General features: G+C 35.8%; 1 protein-coding gene across 1 annotated transcript; it reads left to right on the forward strand.

The window, feature by feature from the left end:
* Positions 1–73: 73 nt before the first annotated feature.
* On the forward strand, positions 74–16277 carry LOC142357708 (uncharacterized). The gene is made up of 5 exons (XM_075409259.1): positions 74–367; positions 7366–7378; positions 8181–8397; positions 14935–15099; positions 15623–16277. The coding sequence occupies exons 1-5, from the start codon at positions 116–118 to the stop codon at positions 15960–15962; spliced, it is 987 nt and encodes a 328-aa protein (XP_075265374.1). The 5' UTR covers positions 74–115; the 3' UTR covers positions 15963–16277.
* The last annotated feature ends 6370 nt before the right edge of the window (positions 16278–22647 follow it).

The raw sequence follows: 22647 nt of genomic DNA on the forward strand, positions 1-22647 counted from the left end.
GACTTAAAATTTCTCAGTTGATTCTCAAAATTAATTAGAACTTTAACTAAGTATTTCTGGCTAACATTATTATAGACTGTTGATAAAAGTTTTTGCTTCTGTTAATGGAGAGCGAATGTCGACAGAAGATGGAATTGGTGGAAATGGCGGCGTGATCTGTGGTGGATTAAACAACGATATTGACAAGGAGGAGCTGGATCAACTTGCACACGAGTGTCTCTCTTTTATCAAAGATAACTTCGCCTTCTATCGCCACGGACAGTTGAAGCCAATAGTGTTGAAGGAGATAGTGGAAAACCAAGAACTGATGGAGGAAGGAATGACTAGCTTCAAGCAGAGATATACATACGTAGATACGCTCATTGGGGTTAGCTTAAAACTCCATCATCGAGGATTGAACAGTTTTTTGATAGCTTGCAATAACGCTTTAGTATTAATTGTGGCTATCGAAAGACGTTTGAAGCAATTATTGCAGTCGTGTGTCTATATTTTTAAATCAAAATTGTCACTGGACTCTTTTGTTTTAGATCATTTTTCCTCTTTCCTGTGGATATTTTGACGTGTGATTTTTTGACTTTTTTGACTTCTGCGTTATCTAAAGTGTTTCTCCATCAGAATTTGGGCCACTAGCTTGATTGGAAAGAGTTTGCTACTAAAAGTGTAATTGAACGTGCACAGTTTGTCAGAGTATAGTTGCTTTATGTTCATCTTACAACGGATCCATATTATTTGCTCTGAAACGAAGTGGCTATATTAGTCGTCTTTTTTAAGGGATTTTTCGCTTGACCTATTTTTCATGTGACCCATTGGTGTTACTGCCGTTAAGAACAAATTTACGAAGTTTTGATTACCGTATATAATATTGATAGTACCTCATCAATTCGACACATTTTTTAATAGCCGCCTCAGTTTCTCAGCCGGCTATTAAAGCGCTCCCAGTTTTATTTACTCCATCGAATAAAATTTTTTTGCTTTGCCTTAGTTCACAGCTTGTTCAACAATTTGCGTGAAATATTTTTGACATCTTTAGGCTACTTTAACTCCTCTTTCTTTCTGCTAAAAGTGTTTTTAGACAGCAGTTGCTCAGCAAAACAATTCAAAATAGTCAGTATAAAAAAAAACGGAATCAGAAATAGAAAACGGTACAAACCCAGAAAGTCAAATGTTAGATGCCCGTTACTCAAACTTTGTTCTTAGTACCATCTCTAATGTTTATTGGTATTGATATTAAACTTTGTTTGGTCTCACTAAGAAACAGGGGTACACCCAGCTCTAAAATGACATCAATATAGTTCGCACTTTAAAATTGTTTGTACAAAAATCATTTGTTCTTCAGTTTTTTAAATTCTTTCAATCCCAATTTTGGTTATGGAAATCAACGGCAGCCATTTGCCGACAACCTGCCGGATATGTTTTTTTTTTCATTTTTGCGAAAACATAAGAAATTGAAACGTTTCCAATAAAGACTATGTTTGAAAAATTCAAAAGTGCTGATTATCTCAAATGGAGCGCAAAGACCTCGAGCTAAAAAAAATAGCGATGCCACGACAAACAAAGCAGTATTCCAGAGCAAAATTTTTTTAATAGCCAACCTCATCTTCTCAGCCGGCTATCATAGCGCTCTTATTTTCATACAATGAAAAGAATTTGAATTGCATTGGAGTGCTGTCTTTTTTAAGGATCTGTTCACATATTTTCATGACAATTGAAGTCAAATTGAAGTGATGATTATGGTCACGCCGAAACAGGAAGTGGAACAAAAAAGCAAGTGATTTTACGGCTAGGTATTTTTTTTTGCTGTAATTTTGAAATAGAGTGGGTAATGGTGTTTGAACAAAAACTCGCTTTCTCTATTGTTATCTTTTGTTCACATGCGGCGATTTGGCTCTGATTGATACAGTTTTTTTTTAATTTTTTCGCTGCTTTTGGAACTTGTTTTCTCAATATATTCATGGTCCATTCTAAGTCTTCTATTCGCTTTCTTGCTAGCGGTTTTCTGTTCTCAAGTAACATCTTAAAATTGATTCAATTATTTCTTTTTTATCTGTTGTTTTTTCTGAATGCTTTTTACCAATCCATTTATAATCCATTCCAGGTTTTGTTTTTTTGTTAAGTCAATAAAAGATTCTCTGAAATGTTTCAGAACTTGTCTTGTTATGTTTTTTTAGTTCGTCAAAAAAACTGTTTCCGGCTTGTTCCAAATTTTGCATTAAATCTTTTTGAAATCTCTAGGCCAGTTTCATTCTTCGCTCATTGTTCTCAAAGTGCTGCTAAACAGTAGTTGCTAAGCAAAGCAATAAAATGTGAGCAGAATCAGTATCGGAAAACGAAAAAAAATATAAACTGGATAAACAAAAAAAGCCCAATTTTATATGCCCGCTACTTGAACTTTTTTTCTTATAATTCTAAGGCATCATGCGTTTTTGCCATTGATGCAAGCCCATTAATAAACAGGAGTGTGCATAAAGACGAAGTCCAATCATAATATTTTGCCCTTAAAAAAGAATAGGCGTTATGGTTTTTTATTTTTATGGATGGAAGTGGTGATTTGGCGGAGGGCGTCCTTTTTGAATCGTTTTCAAAACAGGATGTCGAAGTCAATGACTAAGCTCAGTCTAGAATGTAACAGTTGAACTCAATGTCCTTCTAGTTCAGTGTAATTGCCGTCAGTTTCTACTCTTCAACTTTTGGCTATCACTTTTTACAATTCAATGAATTTGAATTGTTTTGGGGCGCTGTCTTTTTCTTACGACTCGAAGAGGAGTATTGGAGAAGTCCTTTTTTAATCAATTTTTTGGAGTAAATTTTGAAGAGAAAAATGAAACGTGTGGAGAAATTTGTAGTGATTTTGGTGCTGAACAAAAGTGACGAGTGGAGCGAAAAGAGAGTGGTTTTTTTTCATACCACTGTTTTTGAGAGAGCGAGAAATTGATGTGTGAAAAAATTTTATCTAGTCTAGCAAGCTTTTTTTGTTCACATACGGCTTTTGAAAGCAGATGGTTTGATGGTTATGAGGTTGGACTATGATATTGTATTAGTTTTAATCTTGTTTTGATAGGAATTGAAGTTTTCAAGTAGTTAATTTGAGTTTAATGCTAATTTGGATGTTTTTGATCAGTTTTGTTGATTTTTAGACCCAATTTAATGATTTTTTGCCTGTCTTTTTGTTTTAATGCTCTAAGTGGATTTTGAATAGAAGCTTGTTACTTAAAGAATATTCAGATACCAATTGGCTAAGGTTTTCTTGGTTTAAATCTTTCTGTTCTTAGGAAAATTGACAGAAAAATTGAGAAATTTTAAACCACTTTTCTTTTTGTTGCAGTTTTCCTTTTTTTAACCTTAGACAAGTTTCTTAGCCTATTATGACTTGCCCATTGATTTGCCAGCTTTTCATTGCTCTAATTACAAGGGAACTTTATTCGGCTTAATGTTTCCTTGTTCTATGAAAAAAGTCATTAAGTTTTTCTAGTTTTTTTTTTTCAATTTGTTTTTTTGTTTTTAATGCTGTTTCGATTTTTCCTCAAATTTTTTATGGCTTTTGTGGAGGTTCAGGGTTCACAATGGTTGTTGTAGTTGTTTAGTCATAAGTATGGGCTATTTTCTCCTTCGAGTCGTTTCCGGAATTCTTCCGGCTATGTTTTTTTAAGATCAGTTCACACATATTTTAAGTCAAATTGGAGTAGTGATTTTGGTCACGACGAAACAGGAAGTGGAGCTAAAAAGACAGTGGTGTTGCGGCGTGAAATATTTTTGCTCTAATTTTAAAGAAGAGTAAGAATACGGTGTTTTCTCGGTAGTGGTTTTTTGTTAATAGCCGCGTCCGCAATTCCAGGCGGCTATTATAACGATCCTATTTTTTTACAATTCAAAGGATTTGAATTGTATTGGGAGGCTGTGTTTTTTACGACTCGAAGAAGAGTATTGGAGAAGTCCTTTATTTAATCAATTTTATTGGAGTAATTGTTGAAGAGGAAAAAGAAACGTATGAAAAAATTTGTAGTGATTTTGGGTGCTGAACAAAAATGACGAATGGAGCGAAAAGAGAGTGGTTTTTGTTCATACCACTGTTTTTGAGATAGCGAGAAATTGATGTGTGAAAAAATTTTCTCTAATCTAGCAAACTTTTTTTGTTCAAATACGGCTTTTAAAAGCAGTTTTTTTTTTGCTTTGATGGTTATGAGGTTTGATTATGATACTGTATTAGTTTTAGGCTTGCTTTGATAGGAATTAAAAGTTTCAACTAATTAATTTGATTTTAAAGCTAATTTGAGGTTTTTGATCAGTTTTGCTGATTTTTGGACGAAATTTAATGATCTTTTGCCTGTTTTTTTTGTTTTAATGCTTTAAGTGGGATTTGAAAAGAAGCTTGTTACTTAAGGAATAATCAAATACCAATTGACTAAAGTTTAATTGTTATAAATCTTTGTTTTCTTAGGAAACTTGACTGAACAATTGAGAAAATTTTAACTATTTTTCTTATTTTTTTGCACTTTTTCTTTTTTTTCCTAAAGTTTCTTAGCCTATTATGACTTGCCCGTTGTTTTCGGAGTTTGTCATTGCTCTGATTGCAAAGAAATTTTACTCGGCTTTATATTTCCTTGTACTATTAAAAAAACTCACTAATTATTCCAAGTTTTTTGTTCAATTTGACTTTGAATGCCATTTCTGTTCTTCCTTAAAGTTTTATGGCACTTTTGGGGTTGCAGGGTTCACAATAGTTGTTATAGTTGTTTAGTCATAAATATGGGCAATTGTTTTCTTCGAGTCGTTTCCGAAATTCTTCATGCTATGTTTTTTTAAGATCTGTTCACACATTTTAAAAATTTTTTAAGTCAAACTGGAGTACTGATTTTGGTCACGCCGAAACAGGAAGTAGAGCAAAAAAGCGAGTGATTTTGCGGCGTGAAATTTTTTCGCTCTAATTTTAAAGTAGAGTAACAATACGGAGTTTGTGGTCTCGGTAGTGGTCTTTTATTCACATGCGGCAATTTCGCTTTGATTTTTTACTGTTTTTTTTGAATTTTTGGATAGGATTTTTAATAGCCGCGAAGCGATAGCGGCTATTAATGGGGACATCGTGGTTTTTACGACTCGAAAAGGAGTATTGAGATTCTACAGGTTTTTTTAGCAGAAAGCAAGTTTGTTCATGACTTGAATTTTGACTTCTTTCTATTCGATCTTTTACCTCCGTTTTTGATTGTTGACTTCTGTTTTCGAACACTTTAACAATAGCATACTTTGTAATGTATAGCAATTGGTAACAGTCTGCAATTTAAGGTGAAGAGGTCAATTTGGGAAAAATTGATCCCGCTTAACTACCAAACCCGCCCCCAAAAAAACTACACTCCCCCACGTACCCCTCCCCCACGTACCCCTCCCCCACGTACCCCTCCCCCCCACCCCTCTACTTACCTACCCCGCCCCCCGCAACGTACCTACCCCCCCCCCCGCAACGTACCTACCCCCCACCCCACCTACCTACACCCCCCACCAGCACCTACCTGCCACCACCTACCTTCCCCCCCCCCCACCAGCACCTACCCCACACCCCTGGTATGGTATTCTACAGGGTATGCTTTTTAATTCGTCGTCTCCGTCAATAATTCTTACCACCTGACTTCTTGGAATTGACTTTTTCAATTACTTCAGTGACTTCTACTGCTTTGCAGTTAAAATTTGAGTGCGTGGCGTCATTTCCGCTTTTAGTTCATTTGCTCGTTTTACCTCACTTAAAAAATGACTTCTGAGCTCACTTATGGAATTTTTATGAAATTTTATGAACATTTACTATTTACAGATCAAAAGTGTGCATCCAAGTAGTGCCAAACTTATATGCCCTAATTCTTGAGCATTAGTCTTGAGTTTTTGATTTCGAATATCATTTTTGAAAAAGCTCTATTAGTGTTTTTTCTTTGTAGACCGTATGTGTCATACAGTTCGAATCTAACCCAAAAAGTCTAGGGGTCTATTAAAAGAGTGGTGGTCGATCTGTCTATCTCATGTCTCTAGTTGTTTCATTTCATTGAAGGCCACAAGCGTCTATCGCGGCTATTTTCCGGCAATCTGTCGGCTATGTTTTTTTAATTGGTTTTCCCAATCCATTCATTGTTCATTCTAGACCTAGTGTTTTGTTTGAACCTAATTTCCATTTCTCGGCAATGGTTTTTTGTGCACATGCGGCATTTCTGCATTGATTTTCTGTTTTTTATTTATTTTTCTTCTGATTTTTTTTTAGAAATGGTTTTCCCAATTCACTCATAGTCCGTTCTAGGTGTAGTTTTTGTTTAGTCAATGAAAATTCTTTGAATTGTACGTCATAACTTGTCCTGCTAAGTTTTTTAATTCCTTTCTTTCGGTCTGAGTCGGGTTTATAGGAATCAATGGCGGCTATTTTCTGGCAATCTGCCGATTTTGCTGTAATTTGACATGAGTGCAAATTGCAGATCGCTCTCAAAATTGACAAAATTCTTTGGAAGTCTTTTGAACGTTTTCTGCAATTTAAAATTCTGGCGCAGGAGCGTTTTTGGGAGTCTTCGGCGCCTGAATAAGTTGGTGTAGAGCAGAGGTTTTTCACCATTTGAACTGTTTTCTCAGGAATAACTTTTGAACTGAAACTGTTGAGAAGACCGATTTTAACAATTATAAAAGATTTGACAAACGGTTTACGCTTTTATACGCTGTGCAATTTAAAAAAACCCACCAACGAAATTAGAGGATTCTCAATTTGCCCATTACGCTAAGAAGCTTCACCAGAAAAGCATTCCAGTGTTAAAACTAATTTGTTACTGCACAGGATGAAGTCCTCAACCTGTGACAGGTATTGGCCAAACCAACTTGGGTCGCGGCAAGAGGCCCGGTACGAACCAACTCAATTGTCTCGAAATAACTTTTATCCGCACCTTCAGTCTGGCCAATACCAAATTATTGGTTTGTATGTTCTGGTCACTACATACATTGATCTGTTCAGTCTGGCCAATACCTGTCTTGGATCGCGGTCGTTATCCTGAGTGCACAATGAAACAATGCTGGTTAATTTTTGTTTCGCTGATATTCGTATTTTGAGGCCAGAAAGGTTTCCAGAATCATGACCAGCAGAATCAAATCATAAGTATATTTATCTTTTCGGATATCTGGGAGTCTGAGTTACATTTGACTTCAATAGCAATGACAAGCTTTACAAATTTTAAGTCTATTTGATCTTTTCATAAGTCTAGGTCTGGACTAGGGTGATTAAACTGGCAACAAAGTACAAACGGTAAGGTAATAATTTCTTCGTAATAATCAGGCCACTGATTACACTTTTATATTTCTCAAAAATCGAGCACTTAATTGTCGGCAAAAAATAATATAAAAAATATTTTTCAGGACGTGACAGAACGTAAATGAGAACTCTTTAATCCATAAAAATTAGGCTGTCACGAAAAATATTATTTGAAAAATGTCATATTAAGTAGTTAATTGACTTATGAAGAATCGGACAAAGAACTATTTGTCTATATTGCAGGACGCAGGTAGAGTTGAACGGGCATAGTGCATGATGCAATAAATTGAGACTTAGATCTGAATTTGAATTCTTTTGTTTAAAAAAATAATTACTCATTAAGGTAACGAAGGTCTGTCCGAGGTCGCAATCCCCCCTCAACTTAACCATTCAACTCTGATTTTCTCTTATTGGGCGCTGCACCCGTTCAGCTCTAGCACTAAGCCCCTAAATTAAGCACTGGGCAATTGCTAAAAACGTGAAAAAGAGTTTCTTGTTTAATTGTTCTCAAAATCTATTATTCAAGATAATCTCTAGCAAAATTGATTTTATCCGGCTCCGTCTCATAAATTTCTGTTGATGTCACACTTTGTAAGATTTATTTTTGGAAAAAAATATCAATAATAAGGTCTTTATCATGAAAAGTATTAATCATCAAGAAAAGCGTCTGCCGGTACCGAATTTTGGAGCAAAATCACCCAATTTTGAAGCTGGTTTCCACTTTTGTATCTTAATACATTGTAAAAGTAAACTAAAATTACTAACTTACTTAAATCCATTTAATAGGGCTGTAAGTCGAGGGCAACTGCCTTAAAAAGTAGGAAAAGTAGGTTTGTTTCAATACCGATCGACGCTTGTAATGACCAATTCTTGTACAACAAAAATAGCTCTCATTTGACGTACATAAACAACAACACAGAAGACAACGAAGATAGCCTCGCGTCATTTGATGTTGATGCGGCCGCATTGCATGCCACTAAGCAGCCCAACGAGGCACTTTTGACTGTCGAAGAGGACAACGATGGGGAGGAAGGGGGAGGGGGGTCTGTGTCTGGTCTGCAGAGTGAGATCGAGTTCGGTTCCACAGCCCAAGACAGCTACTTATTTTCAACTGATGATGAAACAGAGCGAAGTGATCAGGGATGGACCCATTTCTTTCTTTCCTTTTCCTGCCTAGAAATAAAAATAAGTTGATAATAAATTCAAAAGTTGACATTAAATTCATTGCAAAGTTAGAATTCGGAAAACAGCGTAACAAAGCCTAAAAGAACAAATATTTCTAATTAAAATTTAAAAAAGGCTGAAATAATAGCCATCAAATGACCCAAAAACATGCAAACTGGCCTGAAGAAGGCTATATCACAAAAAAGAAAATAGGATGTCGAGCTGCGACATTTAAAAAAGACCAACCTCGACTATTATCTGGGAACTTTTCCAGTCTTGGATGCGCTGTAGGTAAACTTCCGGATTCTGTATTGTCAGGTTGAGGGATCAGAACCAAGTTAGGAAGAATTTTCGTACAGACCACGGCATATGGAGATAGTTTTAATCGGCTTCATCTAGGGTACTCGACTATGTAATTAAAGTCAATATTTACCATGAATCAGACTTCAGAACAACATCCGATCTTAAACCAGGGAACGCATGCATGCATCTTTTTGCATTGATTAATTGATCTCAAACGAAGTTTGTAGCAATTATATAAGTGCAGTGGCCTATTTTATGCAATTTTTCGCTTGACTAATTTTCCGTCTACACTCATGGGATAAACAAGTAACGGCCGCAGGGAATTCAGTTCTCATAGAGCCTTTCAGTTTACTTGACCTCTCCTAATGCTATTCCGTCTAATTTTGACCTGTGTAGTTCAAGAAATTTGCTGAACGCTTAAAAAATTGTGAACATTTTCACAGCTGTGTCGCTGAGATATACAAAACTTTGTCCGAAATAATTTTGTTATAAAATGATTTGTTTGAAACAATTTTATCTCTATGTGAACTTTTCATTCTTTTCCTTATTTTTCTCTCAAAAGTACCTCTATTCCCAAAGAATCTTTGTCCAACTGAAGTTGCACTTATTTTTTTGCTTAAAATAGCAGCAAAAGTCAAGAGCACTAAGGTTTCATATCTTTGAAAGAATTTGCTGGTGTAAATCGAACCAATTGACGAAAACATACAGTTTTCAAACGTTTGTTCAAATAAAAAACAAGGATCTTATCGATTTTAGGTCAAGATATCCTCACCACTTCTGTAAATTTGAAAGCTTTTCTTTATACGTGAAAGAATTCACTTCATGATTGCTTCTTGAATGATAAATTTAATCTGGTTTTTCAATATTCAAGATTTTTTCATGTTTTTCAGATTTGTTCAAATTTTTGCTTAAAATATGTTTTTCTGATTAGCAGCAAACAACATTTGTACCGTCACTTTTACCGTTCAAACGAAAATTTTCTTATTGAAAAATTGGAGGCATAATTAATGATGACAGTTGCAGAAAACAAATTTTTTATGACTGTTCTTGGTTTGCGTGAAACGACTGAACATATTTATGGATTCATGAGAAAAATCATAGCATTCAATCTTTTTTAAAAAAAATTAAAGGCCGCAGAATGCTAAATTTCATTGGAACCACAAGATGGACTGCAATTTGAGTTCTCAAATGAAGAATAACAATAAAAAATCTGATGCCACAAATTAGAAATGGCATTATGCTTTTCAGATTTTTAATATAAATAAAATTCGTCATGGGGTCTGCGCTTTTTAAGAAAATGATTGAGTGCTCACTTTTTGATGCTAACTATTTTGAGTTGGTTCTATCAACAACTAAAAATAAACCATTTTTCGCGATAGTCTTACAACGTCTTGCAGAAAAATCATCTGGTTTCGGTTGAGGAATTCAGTGAGAGTAATGAGAATAATAACAATAAACGTTAGATTTTGCCACCACAATCACCTTGTCTATCACCGATAGTCAGAAGATAATTTCAGCAGCTATTTGGGCTATTGCCGTGGGTTTAATTTCCTATACCGAAATTCCGCCTTCCCCATGTTAGGGCAGTTTTAGAAACTCTCAGGAACTAGTTAAAATTAACGAATTTCACGAAAAGAAAAAAATAATCAACTCAAAACATCTCACCTATCCTTTAATTTGAAAAATAACATGGTTTACCTTTACGTAGTGTTAAATATAACTGATTTGAAAATTATTCTATCATAAGTCTTTTTTCTACGGTTTACAAATTTTAGCTGAAGAATTTTTGAAATTTTTTTCAGTTTTATTGTTGATACACATCATGACACGTTTTTGTCTCTGTGGAAAATATACTACAAGTTATTTTGACTAAATGGGAATATCTCTCGCTTAAACTTACTTTTTTCTCAAAAATACCTATATTTTCATACCTATACTTTCAATTAAATTATCAATCTAACGTTGTAAACTCTTTTATAAGAAAAAAGCTGCAAAAGGCAAGTGCAATATCACGAAAAGTTTTTAAAAAGAAAATTTCCTGAAAATCTATAGGATCTCTTTAGTTTTTTAAAAAATGACTTCATAATTGATTGGTTAATAACCAATTACCTTTTCTATTCAGGTAACAAAGTTAAACTTTTTCTTTGTATGTTTCATTTTTGTTTGAAGTGTGTTTAATAGCCGCCCTCATCTTCTCAGCCGGCTATTATTGCGCTTGTATTTTTTACAATTCAAAGAATTTGAATTGTATTGGGGCGCTGTCTTTTTCTTTTAAGATCTGTTCACACATTTTCATGATTTTTGAAGTCAAATTGGAGTGGTGATTTTGGTCACGCCGAAACAGGAAATGGAGCGAAAAAGCGAGTGGTTTTGCGGCGTGAATTTTTTTTGCTCTAATTTTAAAGTAGAGTGAGAAAACGGTGTTTGAACAAAAATTCGGTTTCTCGGTAGTGGTTTTTTGTTCACATGCGGCAATTTCACTCTTATTTTTACTGTTTTTTCGATTTTTTGAATCGGATTTTTTTCTAAATAGTTTTCCCAATCCATTTAGAGCTCATTCTGGACCTAGTTTTTTGTTAGAATCAAAATTACATATCTTACTAGTGGTTTTTTGTTCTCACTAGCAGCATTTTGACATTGATTTTCTTTGTTTTTTTTTGTTTTTTTTATCTGATTTTTTTAGAAATGGTTTTCCCAATTCACTCATTGTCTGTTCTAGGTCTGGTTGTTCGTTAAGTCAATGAAAATTCTTTGAATTGTACGTCAGGACTTGTCCTGCTATGTTTTTTTTACTTCGTAAAACTTTTTTTCGCTTTACCACTTTGCCGCTTTTTCGACATTTTGCGTGAAATCTTTTTGACTTCTCTAGGCAAGTTTCTCTCTTCTCTCATTCTGCTAAAAGTGAATTTGAACATCAGTTGCTAAGCAAAGCAATTCAAAATGAAAAGATTCGGTATAAAAAATTGAAGTCAGAAATAGAAACTGGATAAACCCATAAAGCCCAATTTTAGATGCCCGCTATTTGAACGTCGTTCCTATAAGTCTTAGTTACCATCTCTTATGCTTATTGGTGTTGATAGTAGCCCCTGTAGCCTCTCTCTAAGAAACAGAAATATGTTCAACTACAAAATGCCATCAAAATAAATCGGACTTAAAAAATATTTTTGTACAAAAATCTTTTTTTTTTCAATATATTCTATTCGTTCAATCCCAATCATGCTTATTGTAATCAACGGCGGCTATTTTCCGGCAATCTGCCGGGTATGTTTAAAATTTTTGGTTGAGATAGCCGTATATGACTTGATGCAAACAAATTTTGTATCAACTACAGACGTGGTCAACTTTTCTACTGAATCAATGTTTTGCGTATGAAAAAAATTAGAGACCCTGTAAAGGCTCCTTGAAGCAGACCATGAATAATGATTACAGTTGCAGAAAACATATCTTTAAATGTCTGTTCCAGGTTTGCATGAAACCATTTGAGCAGAGTTATATTTAGATTAATCAGGGAACTCATAGGATTCAGTCTTTTAAAATAAAACTTTGGACCACGTAATAACCATAGTTCAGCTAAATCTAAAGTTCAACTGTGGTTTAATTTTGCAAATGAATGATGACCATAAGTAAGTGCTGTAAGTTTTGGGTTTTGGTTGTGGGGTGTTTTTAACTACATATAAGGAATTTCCACAAGTAAGGGTAGTTTTAGAAGCAACTACCCACACGTAGTTTAAGAGATAATAAATTTAACGAAGGAAAAGGAAAGAGTTCAATTTGTAGAAATCGCTCATTTTTTTTGTTTATTTGAATAACACCTTGCAGCGTTATATACCGGTTACAATTTTTAGCTGAAAACTAAATTTTAAGAGTGAAACTTTTCTTGGTTGCATCGCTGATATATATCATGACAAAATAATAAGTGTTTTGAAGAATTTTTTGTTGTGAAAGATCTGCTTGAACTTTTTTAATTGCTCTTGATCGTAGTTCATAGCAATTATTGTAAACGTGTGTGTCTTTTTATGCAACATTTTTGCTTGACAATTTTGACTTTTCGAGTGACTTTTACGCCCGTGACTTTTTGCATTTCGCGTGATCTAAAATTCCCTTCCAATCACAATTTCAAGCAGCTGAACTCAATTGGCGGCAATTTAATACAAAAAGTCAAATGAAAAGTGCGCCGAAACTGGTGTCATTTTTTACTTTTAATCTTAATAGTGGTATATGTTAACCTCTAATGTGGTGATTTGAAGCCCACTATAGAACTTCTTAGTCCCATTTAGGCTCCCCCCCCCCGACTGAAGCAGGCTGCAATTGATTAGAGCTCCCACTAGTCGTTCAAGAGCAATTCTTCGGACGTTTAGTTGGCTTTATTTTACTTGCCTTTATTTTACTTGCCTTTATTTTGTCTTGCTGGCTATACATTACTTTCTTCTCAAACCTACCTATATTTCCAACTAATTTGTCGACTTAATGTTGCTAACTCTTTTCCGAGAGACCCGATTGACCGAATTTCCATATCTTTTGTATTGAAAGGTAAACAACCCCTTAACTACAAGTTTTAACTATATTTTTTGAACTATATTTGTCTTACTGATGCAATATAATATGGGCGTCAGAAAACTTTTTTAAGGTAAGTAACCTTTTTGTTTCATGTTTTCAATTGCTATCAAGTGAGAAGCAATTATTATGAACATGTGTGTCATTTTTAGGCAAAATTTTTGCTTGACCGTTTTTGTGATTTTCTTCTAAAATATTCTTTGACTTCGCAATTCACTTTTCACTCATTTCTTCTTGAGGTGAGGAATCGGACTCAGGAGGTTGGGGTCCGAATCCAACCTTTGTCTGATTTTTTGCATCCATAAAAAAATTTACACTCCGCTTGCCATTGGAGCAATTTTTCCGGCGTTAGTCGGTTTATATTTAATTGTTAAATTTAATCTATGTTCATTGTGTCAACCTCTCATTTATTGTTTTCTTTACATATACATCTGCGTTATGTTTGCAATTATTTGAACCAATGACTGTTTTCCATTGAATTGATCTAAATTCATGAATAAGTTGCCTCCCAATCAATATTTCTACCTGCGAAACAATTGAAAAACTTGTGCTGAGTAACTAAGGTCAAGCTTTGTCTAAAATGGGAAAAACCCTATTTGAGGAGTTTGTTTGTTCAAAAGTTTCATCAATAAAATCATAAAAGGAGATTAGTCCCGTAGGATATCAATCATGCATTCTTAGCGCAACTTCTGTTGTTACAATTTCAGCAAGTTCTTAATTGGGATTTTGAATACTGTAAACTATGGTTTTTGCGAAAGTTCCCAACTGAGCAAAAATTTATCCCGAAAAAAATAATTCCACTCAATTTGTGGATTTAAACGGTTGCGGAACACTTTTTGATATCGTTGGGTACGCTATGGCACAACTTTTACCGTAACTAAGTTTTATAATAGTAAACTTCTGTGGTTGCTAATCTAAGAATTTTCTGTTAAAATGAAACTCGGAATGTTTTCACTTTTCAATAAGTGATGTGACTGGTGGTTTATATTAACGCTTATTTACTTAAAACAGGTATCGTTTTCCAATTTTTTTCCTTTTCAACTATTTTTTTCTAAGCTTCATTCCAATCGTCACCATTAATGTCATCTTGATATTGAGTTTCTGTCTGTTCAGTTGTAGCTGTTCATTGTTTCATTTTGTTACAGTTTTCAAGTCGACATATGGTTGGTTTGGTATCTTATTTGCGCATTTTCGTTACTATAGCAGTTTCGTTTGCATGGATACATTTATTATAATATTCATTGCTCACGAGATCTCATTTGTAAACAAAATGAAGAGCAGCCGCCCACAAATGAAAGGTTACTTTGATTTTTTTTTAAAAAAAAAAAACGAAATATGATGCTCCAGTTGTAAGTAATCGACTTTTTTTATCAAAGTGATTGAACCCTCTTTTGATTAATTTTTGAAGAAGTAAATTCCAACTCTATCAACTATATAGATTCATTTTCATCAATATTTATCTGCTTGTCTGAAACTCTGATGATAATAATACTCCGTCTGTTTTAGTAATACTAATTAAACGGTACTTCAGTTTATTCTGGATTTTTTGTATCTTTTTTGGCTCGTTAAGTACTCCTTAACATATCGAAACCATCCGAAATATCGGTTTTCAATAAACAGTTCAAAAAGAAAGGCGTGGGTGACTCTTCGGGTCAGAACAAAGACAAAAATGTAAAAGGAGGTGTCGAAACAAGGGCAGCGAGGTCTGTGGAGGGGGGCGCAGCCCAAACAACAGACAACAAATGGAGAACCCCCCGAATTGTGAGGAAGCTGAGGGACAAAGTGGCACCCAGGGAAAAATGGCACAGGGAGCTCGAGTAAGATCTTGAGAAGATATTTTCCGTTTGCCCGCAAGCCCAGCTTAGTGGGCGCTCATTATTTGAACTTCCCACAAGGACGTTCTATCATATTTATTATATAATGACACGTGTTCTATAACTGGGGAGAGTTTAAGCGTCTCGGAAGTCTGCGGTCGAGAAAAAAGCAGTAAAAATACACATTTTTCCCAATTTTGATTGCAGAAAATCAACCACAAAAATGTACTACGCCCTTGAGTTAAATTACAAGGATTTATCTGCCTTTTTAAAAGATGACGTTGCCCGATTTTTTTTTCATGGCACCCAGAAACGAGGTATGTGTTGTTATTTAGGGGTTCGCAAAAGTTATACACCCACTAAGCGGGGCTCTGAAAAGGTTAAACAATATGTTTTTTTTTCGGTGGAGGAGTAACCGTTGTGCTCCCTTTGAAAGAGGGTGTCACGTAAAATTAAGGAAGTCTTTTGAATTAAGGAAGTCTTTTTGATAAAATTAAGCAAATGAACAACTTTTTTGTAATTTCAGCCGACTGTGTTTGGGCGGGGACTCCCCTCCCGATATTGAGAAAATAACCAACCTGGTTGACCGTTATTACCTCGAGAATGACGACTTGGCTGACTGCTTCACTTGGCAGAAAGATAAACTGTTGGCCGAACGAGAGCGTAACAGACGTGAACTATTTCGTCAGTTATGGGAAATACGTAATCAGATATACCTCAAGAAAGTAGGAATGGACGCCTACTTCAAAGCGAATGCGTTTATCGGTTACAACAAGAAGTCGGACTTGAATGACATCTTAGCCGAAGTGCGTGACAGCCGAAAAGAGGTTTTAAATGGAGACATCAAATCGTCCATAGCGTCATAAGTGTACATTAGACTACTGCTTTTCGGGATCTATTCTGTTTCGCCCCCCCCCCCCCAAAAAAATTTAGTGAGCATAAATCTTTTATGACCCCCAGGCGCACGTGCTGTTTTCTTACACAGTAACGTGCTATATAACAACATATAATTTGTAACTGAGGGTCATAAAAAACAAGGGGGGGGAAAAAAACTCTTAATAGCTATTGTAGTTCGGCCGATACTGAGCATGAAAAGACAGCGGTTGACCAATATTGGGTGTGGAAAGACATGACTTTCGATCGACCCTAGTGTGCTCAACTATGTAATCAAGGTAGGGAAATTGCCCCCCCCCCCCCCCACCGGACTTTGAAATCCTTTTCATGACCTGTCCTATAACTCAACTAGCAAAACCACGTACAATCATATTAAAGGACATAAAAGTCCTGTACATATGTAAATTAACTAGTAATTAAAGATTGAAATATAATTAGCTGCTATGTTTTTCTCTTCTTCGAAATATTGGGAGACAATTTGGGTCTTTCACATTACAGCCCCCCTCCCCAGCTTAGTGGTCAGATAACCTATAGCCCCCCCCACCCCCCACCCCAATCATGGTCAACATACCATAACAGGGTTGGGCTATAATTTTGAGCGGGGGTGGTATAATGGGAGAGACCCGACAATTTACCAAATATCACTGCGCAATGTTTGAAAACTTTTATAATTCAAATGTGAACAAGCAGTCGTTTTGTTTTGATAATCCAGGTCCATTCGTCGCCTAGGAGATTAAGTTGAAGCCTCCAAAACTGGAGATGCATTCTGAGATCCAGCGCACCCATATGCTTTTCGAGCATACTCAAGCCAGTTAGGGGGGGGGGGGGGGTTGTGATCAAAAGCAACGCATTATTTTTGCAATTTCAAGTAGAATGAACGAATCGAATGTTTAATTCAGCATGAATCATAATGAATTAGAACATAGTGGAGCATGCACAAGCAGCTCTGCTTAATAAAAAAAGGTAGATTGCACACTTACAAACCAAATGAAGATATCTAAAAATGAAGATACCGAAAACAATAGGTTCAAAAACAAATTTCCTCTTGTTTGCTTGAGAGTCAGATTGATTTTGAAAAATTGATTGTTTTTGTCAGGTATTAGTTGGTTTTTGAGCAAAAATGAATATTACCACACGGTTGTTATCGCCACCGAGACATTATCAAACTCCGAGGCGAAGCCGAGGTGTTATGATAACTTCGAGGGCGACAACAACAGTGTTGTTAATTTTTTTAATCAACACCTGTTGCGATCATGTTTGTTTTTTAATAGCAGCGAAGCGATAGCGGCTATTATTGGGGACATCGTGGTTTTTTACAATTCAAAGAAATTGAATTGTATTGGGGCGCTGTCTTTTTTTTAAGATCTGTTCACACATTTTCATGATTTTTGAAGTCAAATTGGAGTAGTGATTTTGGTCACGCCGAAACAGGAAATGGAGCGAAAAAGCGAGTGGTTTTTCGGCGTGAAATTTTTCGCTCTAAAATTAAAGTATAGTGAGAAAACTGTGTTTGAATGAAAATCCGCTTTCTCGCTAGTGGTTTTTTGTTGACATGCGGCAATTTCACTTCGATTTTTACTGTTTTTTTTTCAATTTTTTGGATCGGTTTTTTCCTAAGTTGTTTTCCCAATCCATTCATAGTCCGTTCTAGGTCTATTTTTCTGTTTAGTCAATGAAAATTCTTTGAATTGTACGTCAGGACTTGTCCTGCTATGTTTTTTTAATTTCTCGTCTCCATCGATGATTCTTACGATCTGACTTCTTGGAATTGACTTCTTGGAATTGACTTTTTCACTAACTTCTATTGATTTGCAGTTAAAATTTGTGTTCGTGACGTCATTTCTGCTTTTAGGTCAATTGCGTGACTTACCTCACTCAAAAAAATGACTTCTGAACTCACTTATGGGACTTTTATGGGAAATTTTATGATCATTTACTAGTTTAAGATCAATAGTGTGCATCTAAGTAGTGCTAAACTTATACGCCCTAATTCTTGAGTATTATTCTTGAGTTTTCGATTACGAATATCAATTTTAAAAAAGCTCGCTGTGCACTTTTTCCTTATAGACCGTATGTGTCATAAAATTGACAGTCCGAATCTATCTCTAGTGGTCTATTAAAGGACAGGTGGTCGATCTATCTCTTATTTCTTTGGTTGTTTCTGTCGTACACAAATGAAATTATGTACTTGATCTTGAGTCGTGAGTTACGATTATGTTTCTACTTTGCTAACTTGCGCGGCGGGTGCGCTTAACACAGTTTATAAATGAATTCGCTTAGCGAATCGTTTGACAAAAACTTGTCTAGTTTACTTGACTAGTAAAGACGATTAGCGAAGAATAAGTTTATTATGCAACTGTTCGCGAAGTGCAAAAACTAAAAGAGTGATACTGAAAGTAAAATGATATCTCAAAAGTCACAAAAAACATGAACAACAGTTTCCCGATGCGGGAATTAAGGTAACAGACTAGCGCATGAAATAACAATGAACTACAATCGACTTCTACACATGCCCTTCAGGAATAAGTACACTAAAAGAAAATAAGTACATCGTATAATAAATTTACTGCACTAAATTAATTGATGATGTATTACATTTCTCCCTCTTTAATGAGAATTAAAATTGCGTAGAAAAAAAATTTAATAACAATATGGATAAAATTAATACTTATTCACCGGTTAAATAGTTATCAACAATATATGTACTGGTTATCATAGCTAGTCATATATAACAATATATCGAGTTTTAGTTTTCCAAAGTTTTTACAAATCTTCCTCATCAATTATGAGATCATTTGACGAATTGTGACCCGCTGGTCGGATGCGAGGATCTGTCGGGGATACCTGTCCTATGATAGGCGAGGGGAACTCATTTTCTATTGGTTCAACTTGCGATGCAGTGTCCACAATTGTTTGTACTATAGAAGGTTGTACTGACTCAACATCGCCTGCCCTTTGCTTTCTTCGAGGTTGAACAAAATTTGGGGGACAAGAGTTTGTTGACTCGCCAGATGAATCATCCTTATCGTAGCCATAATATTTTGGACTTATCATGGTGCTTTTTGTAGCTCTTGGCTGAACTTGTTGTAGGGCTGCTGCTGGAGCCGATGTAGATCGGATAGCCAATTCTGATTGATTGTTTGTTGGAGGAGGAGCAATTAACCTTTCAGTAGTTATTAATTGCTGTTCGGGAGCAGTTTCTTGAATAGCGGGTAATTCTTGCGGCGCGAAATTTTCTGGTATTTTGGGCGTGCGTACACGCATCGCACGAGCAATATTTGACTTATTGGATGATACACCGCTCCCCGTTTCCCGTTTACGGTGTTACATCTTACGGTCTCCTTTTTGAATACGGGTCGACTCTTTGATGTGGCTAAATTTTTTAGCCTCTGTTGTTTTTTCGTGGATGCGTGGTCCTCTACAATTCACGTTCTCCATGCGTTCTGTGTTACTTTCCTCGCGGGTACCAAATTTTGAAATATTACTCTTGCGAACTGTTACCTCTACTTTTCCGGGATTGCGTATTAATGAGATATAATGGTCCGTTTTTTGAACAACAGATCCTGGGGCCAATACCTCGTACAGTCCGTCAAGATTCTTTTTGGACCGTTTGTGAGGATGCTTCTTTCGAGCAATATTTATCTGCACGGCATGTTCTTTTAGTGGAATTGCTCGATGTGCTTTAATAGTGCGGAGAAATCGAGACTCGTTATCAGCAGCGAGTCGTTCACGAGTGGTGGCATCTCTTGTAGCCTTGCACATGTTACGCTCTTTTTCATCATCACTGCGATCATTTCCCCAGTGCTCTTTAGGGAACAATTCGTTAGGCGTGACCGTTTCTTCATCTAAAAAATGATTCAAAATTTTTTCATAACTTAAATCAGATGAATTTGGTTTTGTATTTATATTGCTAAGCGGTGTATTTGCTTTGCGCCCAAAATGTGATTCGAATGGTGAAAGCTTAGTTGTTTTCTGTTTGCATATGCGGAGCTGGTATATAATTGATTTTAATGCGGCTTTAATGGTGAACGAATTTAATTCTTTGTTTGCCTCTTTTATACATGCTAAGCGTTGTTTTATTGTACTAATAAGTCTTTCCACTAAACCTATTGCGCGATGGTCATTTGTCGGGGCTGGTTTTAAAGTAATATTGTTTTTCGTACCGAAGTTTTTTACTTGATTACCTATAAGGCAACGAGCCTGATCTGTTCTTAAAGAACGGGGGACTCCATGAGTATGTATATAATTATCCAAAAATTTTATTACATTCGATGCATTTGCGTTTTCAAAAATTTCTGCAGAAGGGTATTCCGAAAATCTATCAATTTATGTTAAAATATAAATTTCATGTTCTTTTTCATTATTTATAGTTCCTGCAAAATCTATTTGTATTTCTTGATTTGGGACTATATATGGTGTAAGTGCTTAGAATTGCTTGGCAGGAATGACATGTTTTATTTTTTACCGATGGCAGTGCAAAACTTGCACTCTATGGCTTTGACTAGCGGGTCGCGATTTATGTATGGCCTCCAGCAATGCTGGGCCATACATACCATTCCCCAGCTGCCCTGGTGACTCGCGTGCAGATCCTCGATTAGCGCATCTTTGAGGGCGTTCGGGATGGCCACCTTCTCATCCATACATACGCAACCGCTACTAACATGAGGATCACGCCAATAGCTGTGGAGATACGGGTTGAGGGCTTTGAGTTGTTCCTCATCTGGCCTGCTGATGCAATCCCGAACCTCTTTTAGAGCGGCGTCCTTGCTTGTCAGGGAAGCAATCAGCCCTTTGTTAAATACTCTGCCCACCACTTTCTCAAATGAAATCACTTGGGGACTATCCGTGAGTGGGGTGCTGAGGTTGGAATGCGAGGAGGATCGGCGCGGCGTGTTGGTTGTTGGGTTGTCGGTGAAAGATACGCGAGGCGAAGCTCTATTTGCTCGAGTTGAGGCTGATTTTCCTTTCATAGATGATGCTTGCTGACTCATTTTGGATGAGGTTTTAGTTTTTTCAATTAAGTTAATTGACAAAGAAGAAGACAACTGAATTTCAGGTTGAATTCGGGCAAAAAGCGACTTTTTATTGTTTGTCAATTGAGCACGTGAATTATTTAAAATATGCGAGTATGAAGTACTAAATAAGGTAGGAATGTGAGACTTATTCATGATTGAAAAGTAAGAGTGACTTATTTGAGTAAATTGAGGCTTATTTTGGTAAGCGAGTGACGTCTTTCTTGTATTTGAGTTTATTTGAGACTCAATTTGTAATGGTGTAATTACAATAGGTAGACTATGCGACACGAATTGAGATCTATTTTGGTAATTGTTAACATGCATTGCAAAAGAAGCATTTGAATTATGTGATTTATTCTGTTGATTACTTAATAGGGTATTATGCCCTGCGGGTGTAAATTTGTTATGAGAAAAACGTACTCGTGCTGCGAAATCAGGATTAAAATTAGTGTATTTGGGAGTGGTTACTTTTGGAGTATGAGATGATTGTGCAGATACTAATTGATTTTGAGTTAAATGCACTCACTTAGCATGTGCACTAGTAAAACTCATACAATTAGTATGACTGAAACCTGGATTATAATTTTGATCAGCGAGTGATTTAACATTTTGAGTTAAGCGTACGCGCGAGGCGTGTTTACTATGCCGATTATTGATTTTAAAAGAGGACAAAGTAGAATGGTATTTTCGCGTAGCGAGTGCTGAATTATAATTTTTTAAGCGTACGCGCTTAGCGGGATCGCTATCAAAATTAAAGTTTTGATTTAAGAATGGTTTCAAGCTATGCTTTTGCAGAGCGAGTGGCTTATTAACTTTTGTTTGGGATTTAGGTTTAGCATAATCTATATTCAATACTTGTTCAGTATGTTTGGTGGAAATTTGTATTTCACATTCATTATCGTGATATAGTTTAGTAAGTTTACGAGCTGAAAGGTTGTGTTTTTGTTGAAGTAATTGTGCATCAGAGTGTATGCTTGATAATGTTGCGACTAAAAATTGCTCGTCGTATTTAGAAATACTTTTTGCCGGTTGATATGCGTTACGTGATATATAATCAACAAGTCTCATCTTTGCGCCTGGCAAGTGTTCTATTTTAAACTGGTAAGGTAAAAGACAATCAACTCATCGTGATAAACGACTATTATAACTTTTGTTTGATTTATTTTCTTTTAAAATTGAGAGAAGTGCTCGGTGAGGGGTGATAATAGAAAATTCTTTACCATAAAGATAATTTTTAAAATATTCTGTAGACCATACCACTCCGAGAAGTTCCAGTTCGTTAATACTATAACATTCTTCATTACTATTTAAAAATCTGGATGCAAAAGAGATCGGCTTCCAACCATCAACTGTTAGTTGTTCTAGTGCTGCTCCCAATCCGGAGAGAGAAGCATCACCTTTAATTCGTGTTTCGAGTTGCGGGTTATAGTGAATATTTTCTGTATGATTTGCTATGCGTGTTTTTTTTTGCGTTGAAATGTGTAGTGTGATCGCCAGTCCAAATGTATTTAGTTGATTTACGTAGGAGTGGTCTTAAAGGATGGCAGAGTTGAGCTAGATTGGGAAGAAATTTACTAATATAATGGACTGAGCCTAAGAAAGAACGTAATTTTTTAAGTGTATTAGGTGGCTGTAGTGACAG

The sequence above is a fragment of the Convolutriloba macropyga genome, unplaced genomic scaffold (genome assembly GCF_964194025.1).
Source record: "Convolutriloba macropyga unplaced genomic scaffold, txConMacr16.3 SCAFFOLD_4239, whole genome shotgun sequence".
NCBI classification, from domain to species: Eukaryota; Metazoa; Xenacoelomorpha; order Acoela; family Convolutidae; genus Convolutriloba; species Convolutriloba macropyga.

Bases quoted from the DNA above. Each gene is read 5' to 3' on its own strand.
- LOC142357708 (XM_075409259.1), top strand. From the start codon at position 116: ATGTCGACAGAAGATGGAATTGGTGGAAATGGCGGCGTGATCTGTGGT. The intron at 8,398-14,934 runs TCAGGGATGGAC...TGACTCTTCGGG, and splicing joins GATGAAACAGAGCGAAGTGA to TCAGAACAAAGACAAAAATG. The intron at 15,100-15,622 runs GTAAGATCTTGA...TTGTAATTTCAG, and splicing joins AAATGGCACAGGGAGCTCGA to CCGACTGTGTTTGGGCGGGG.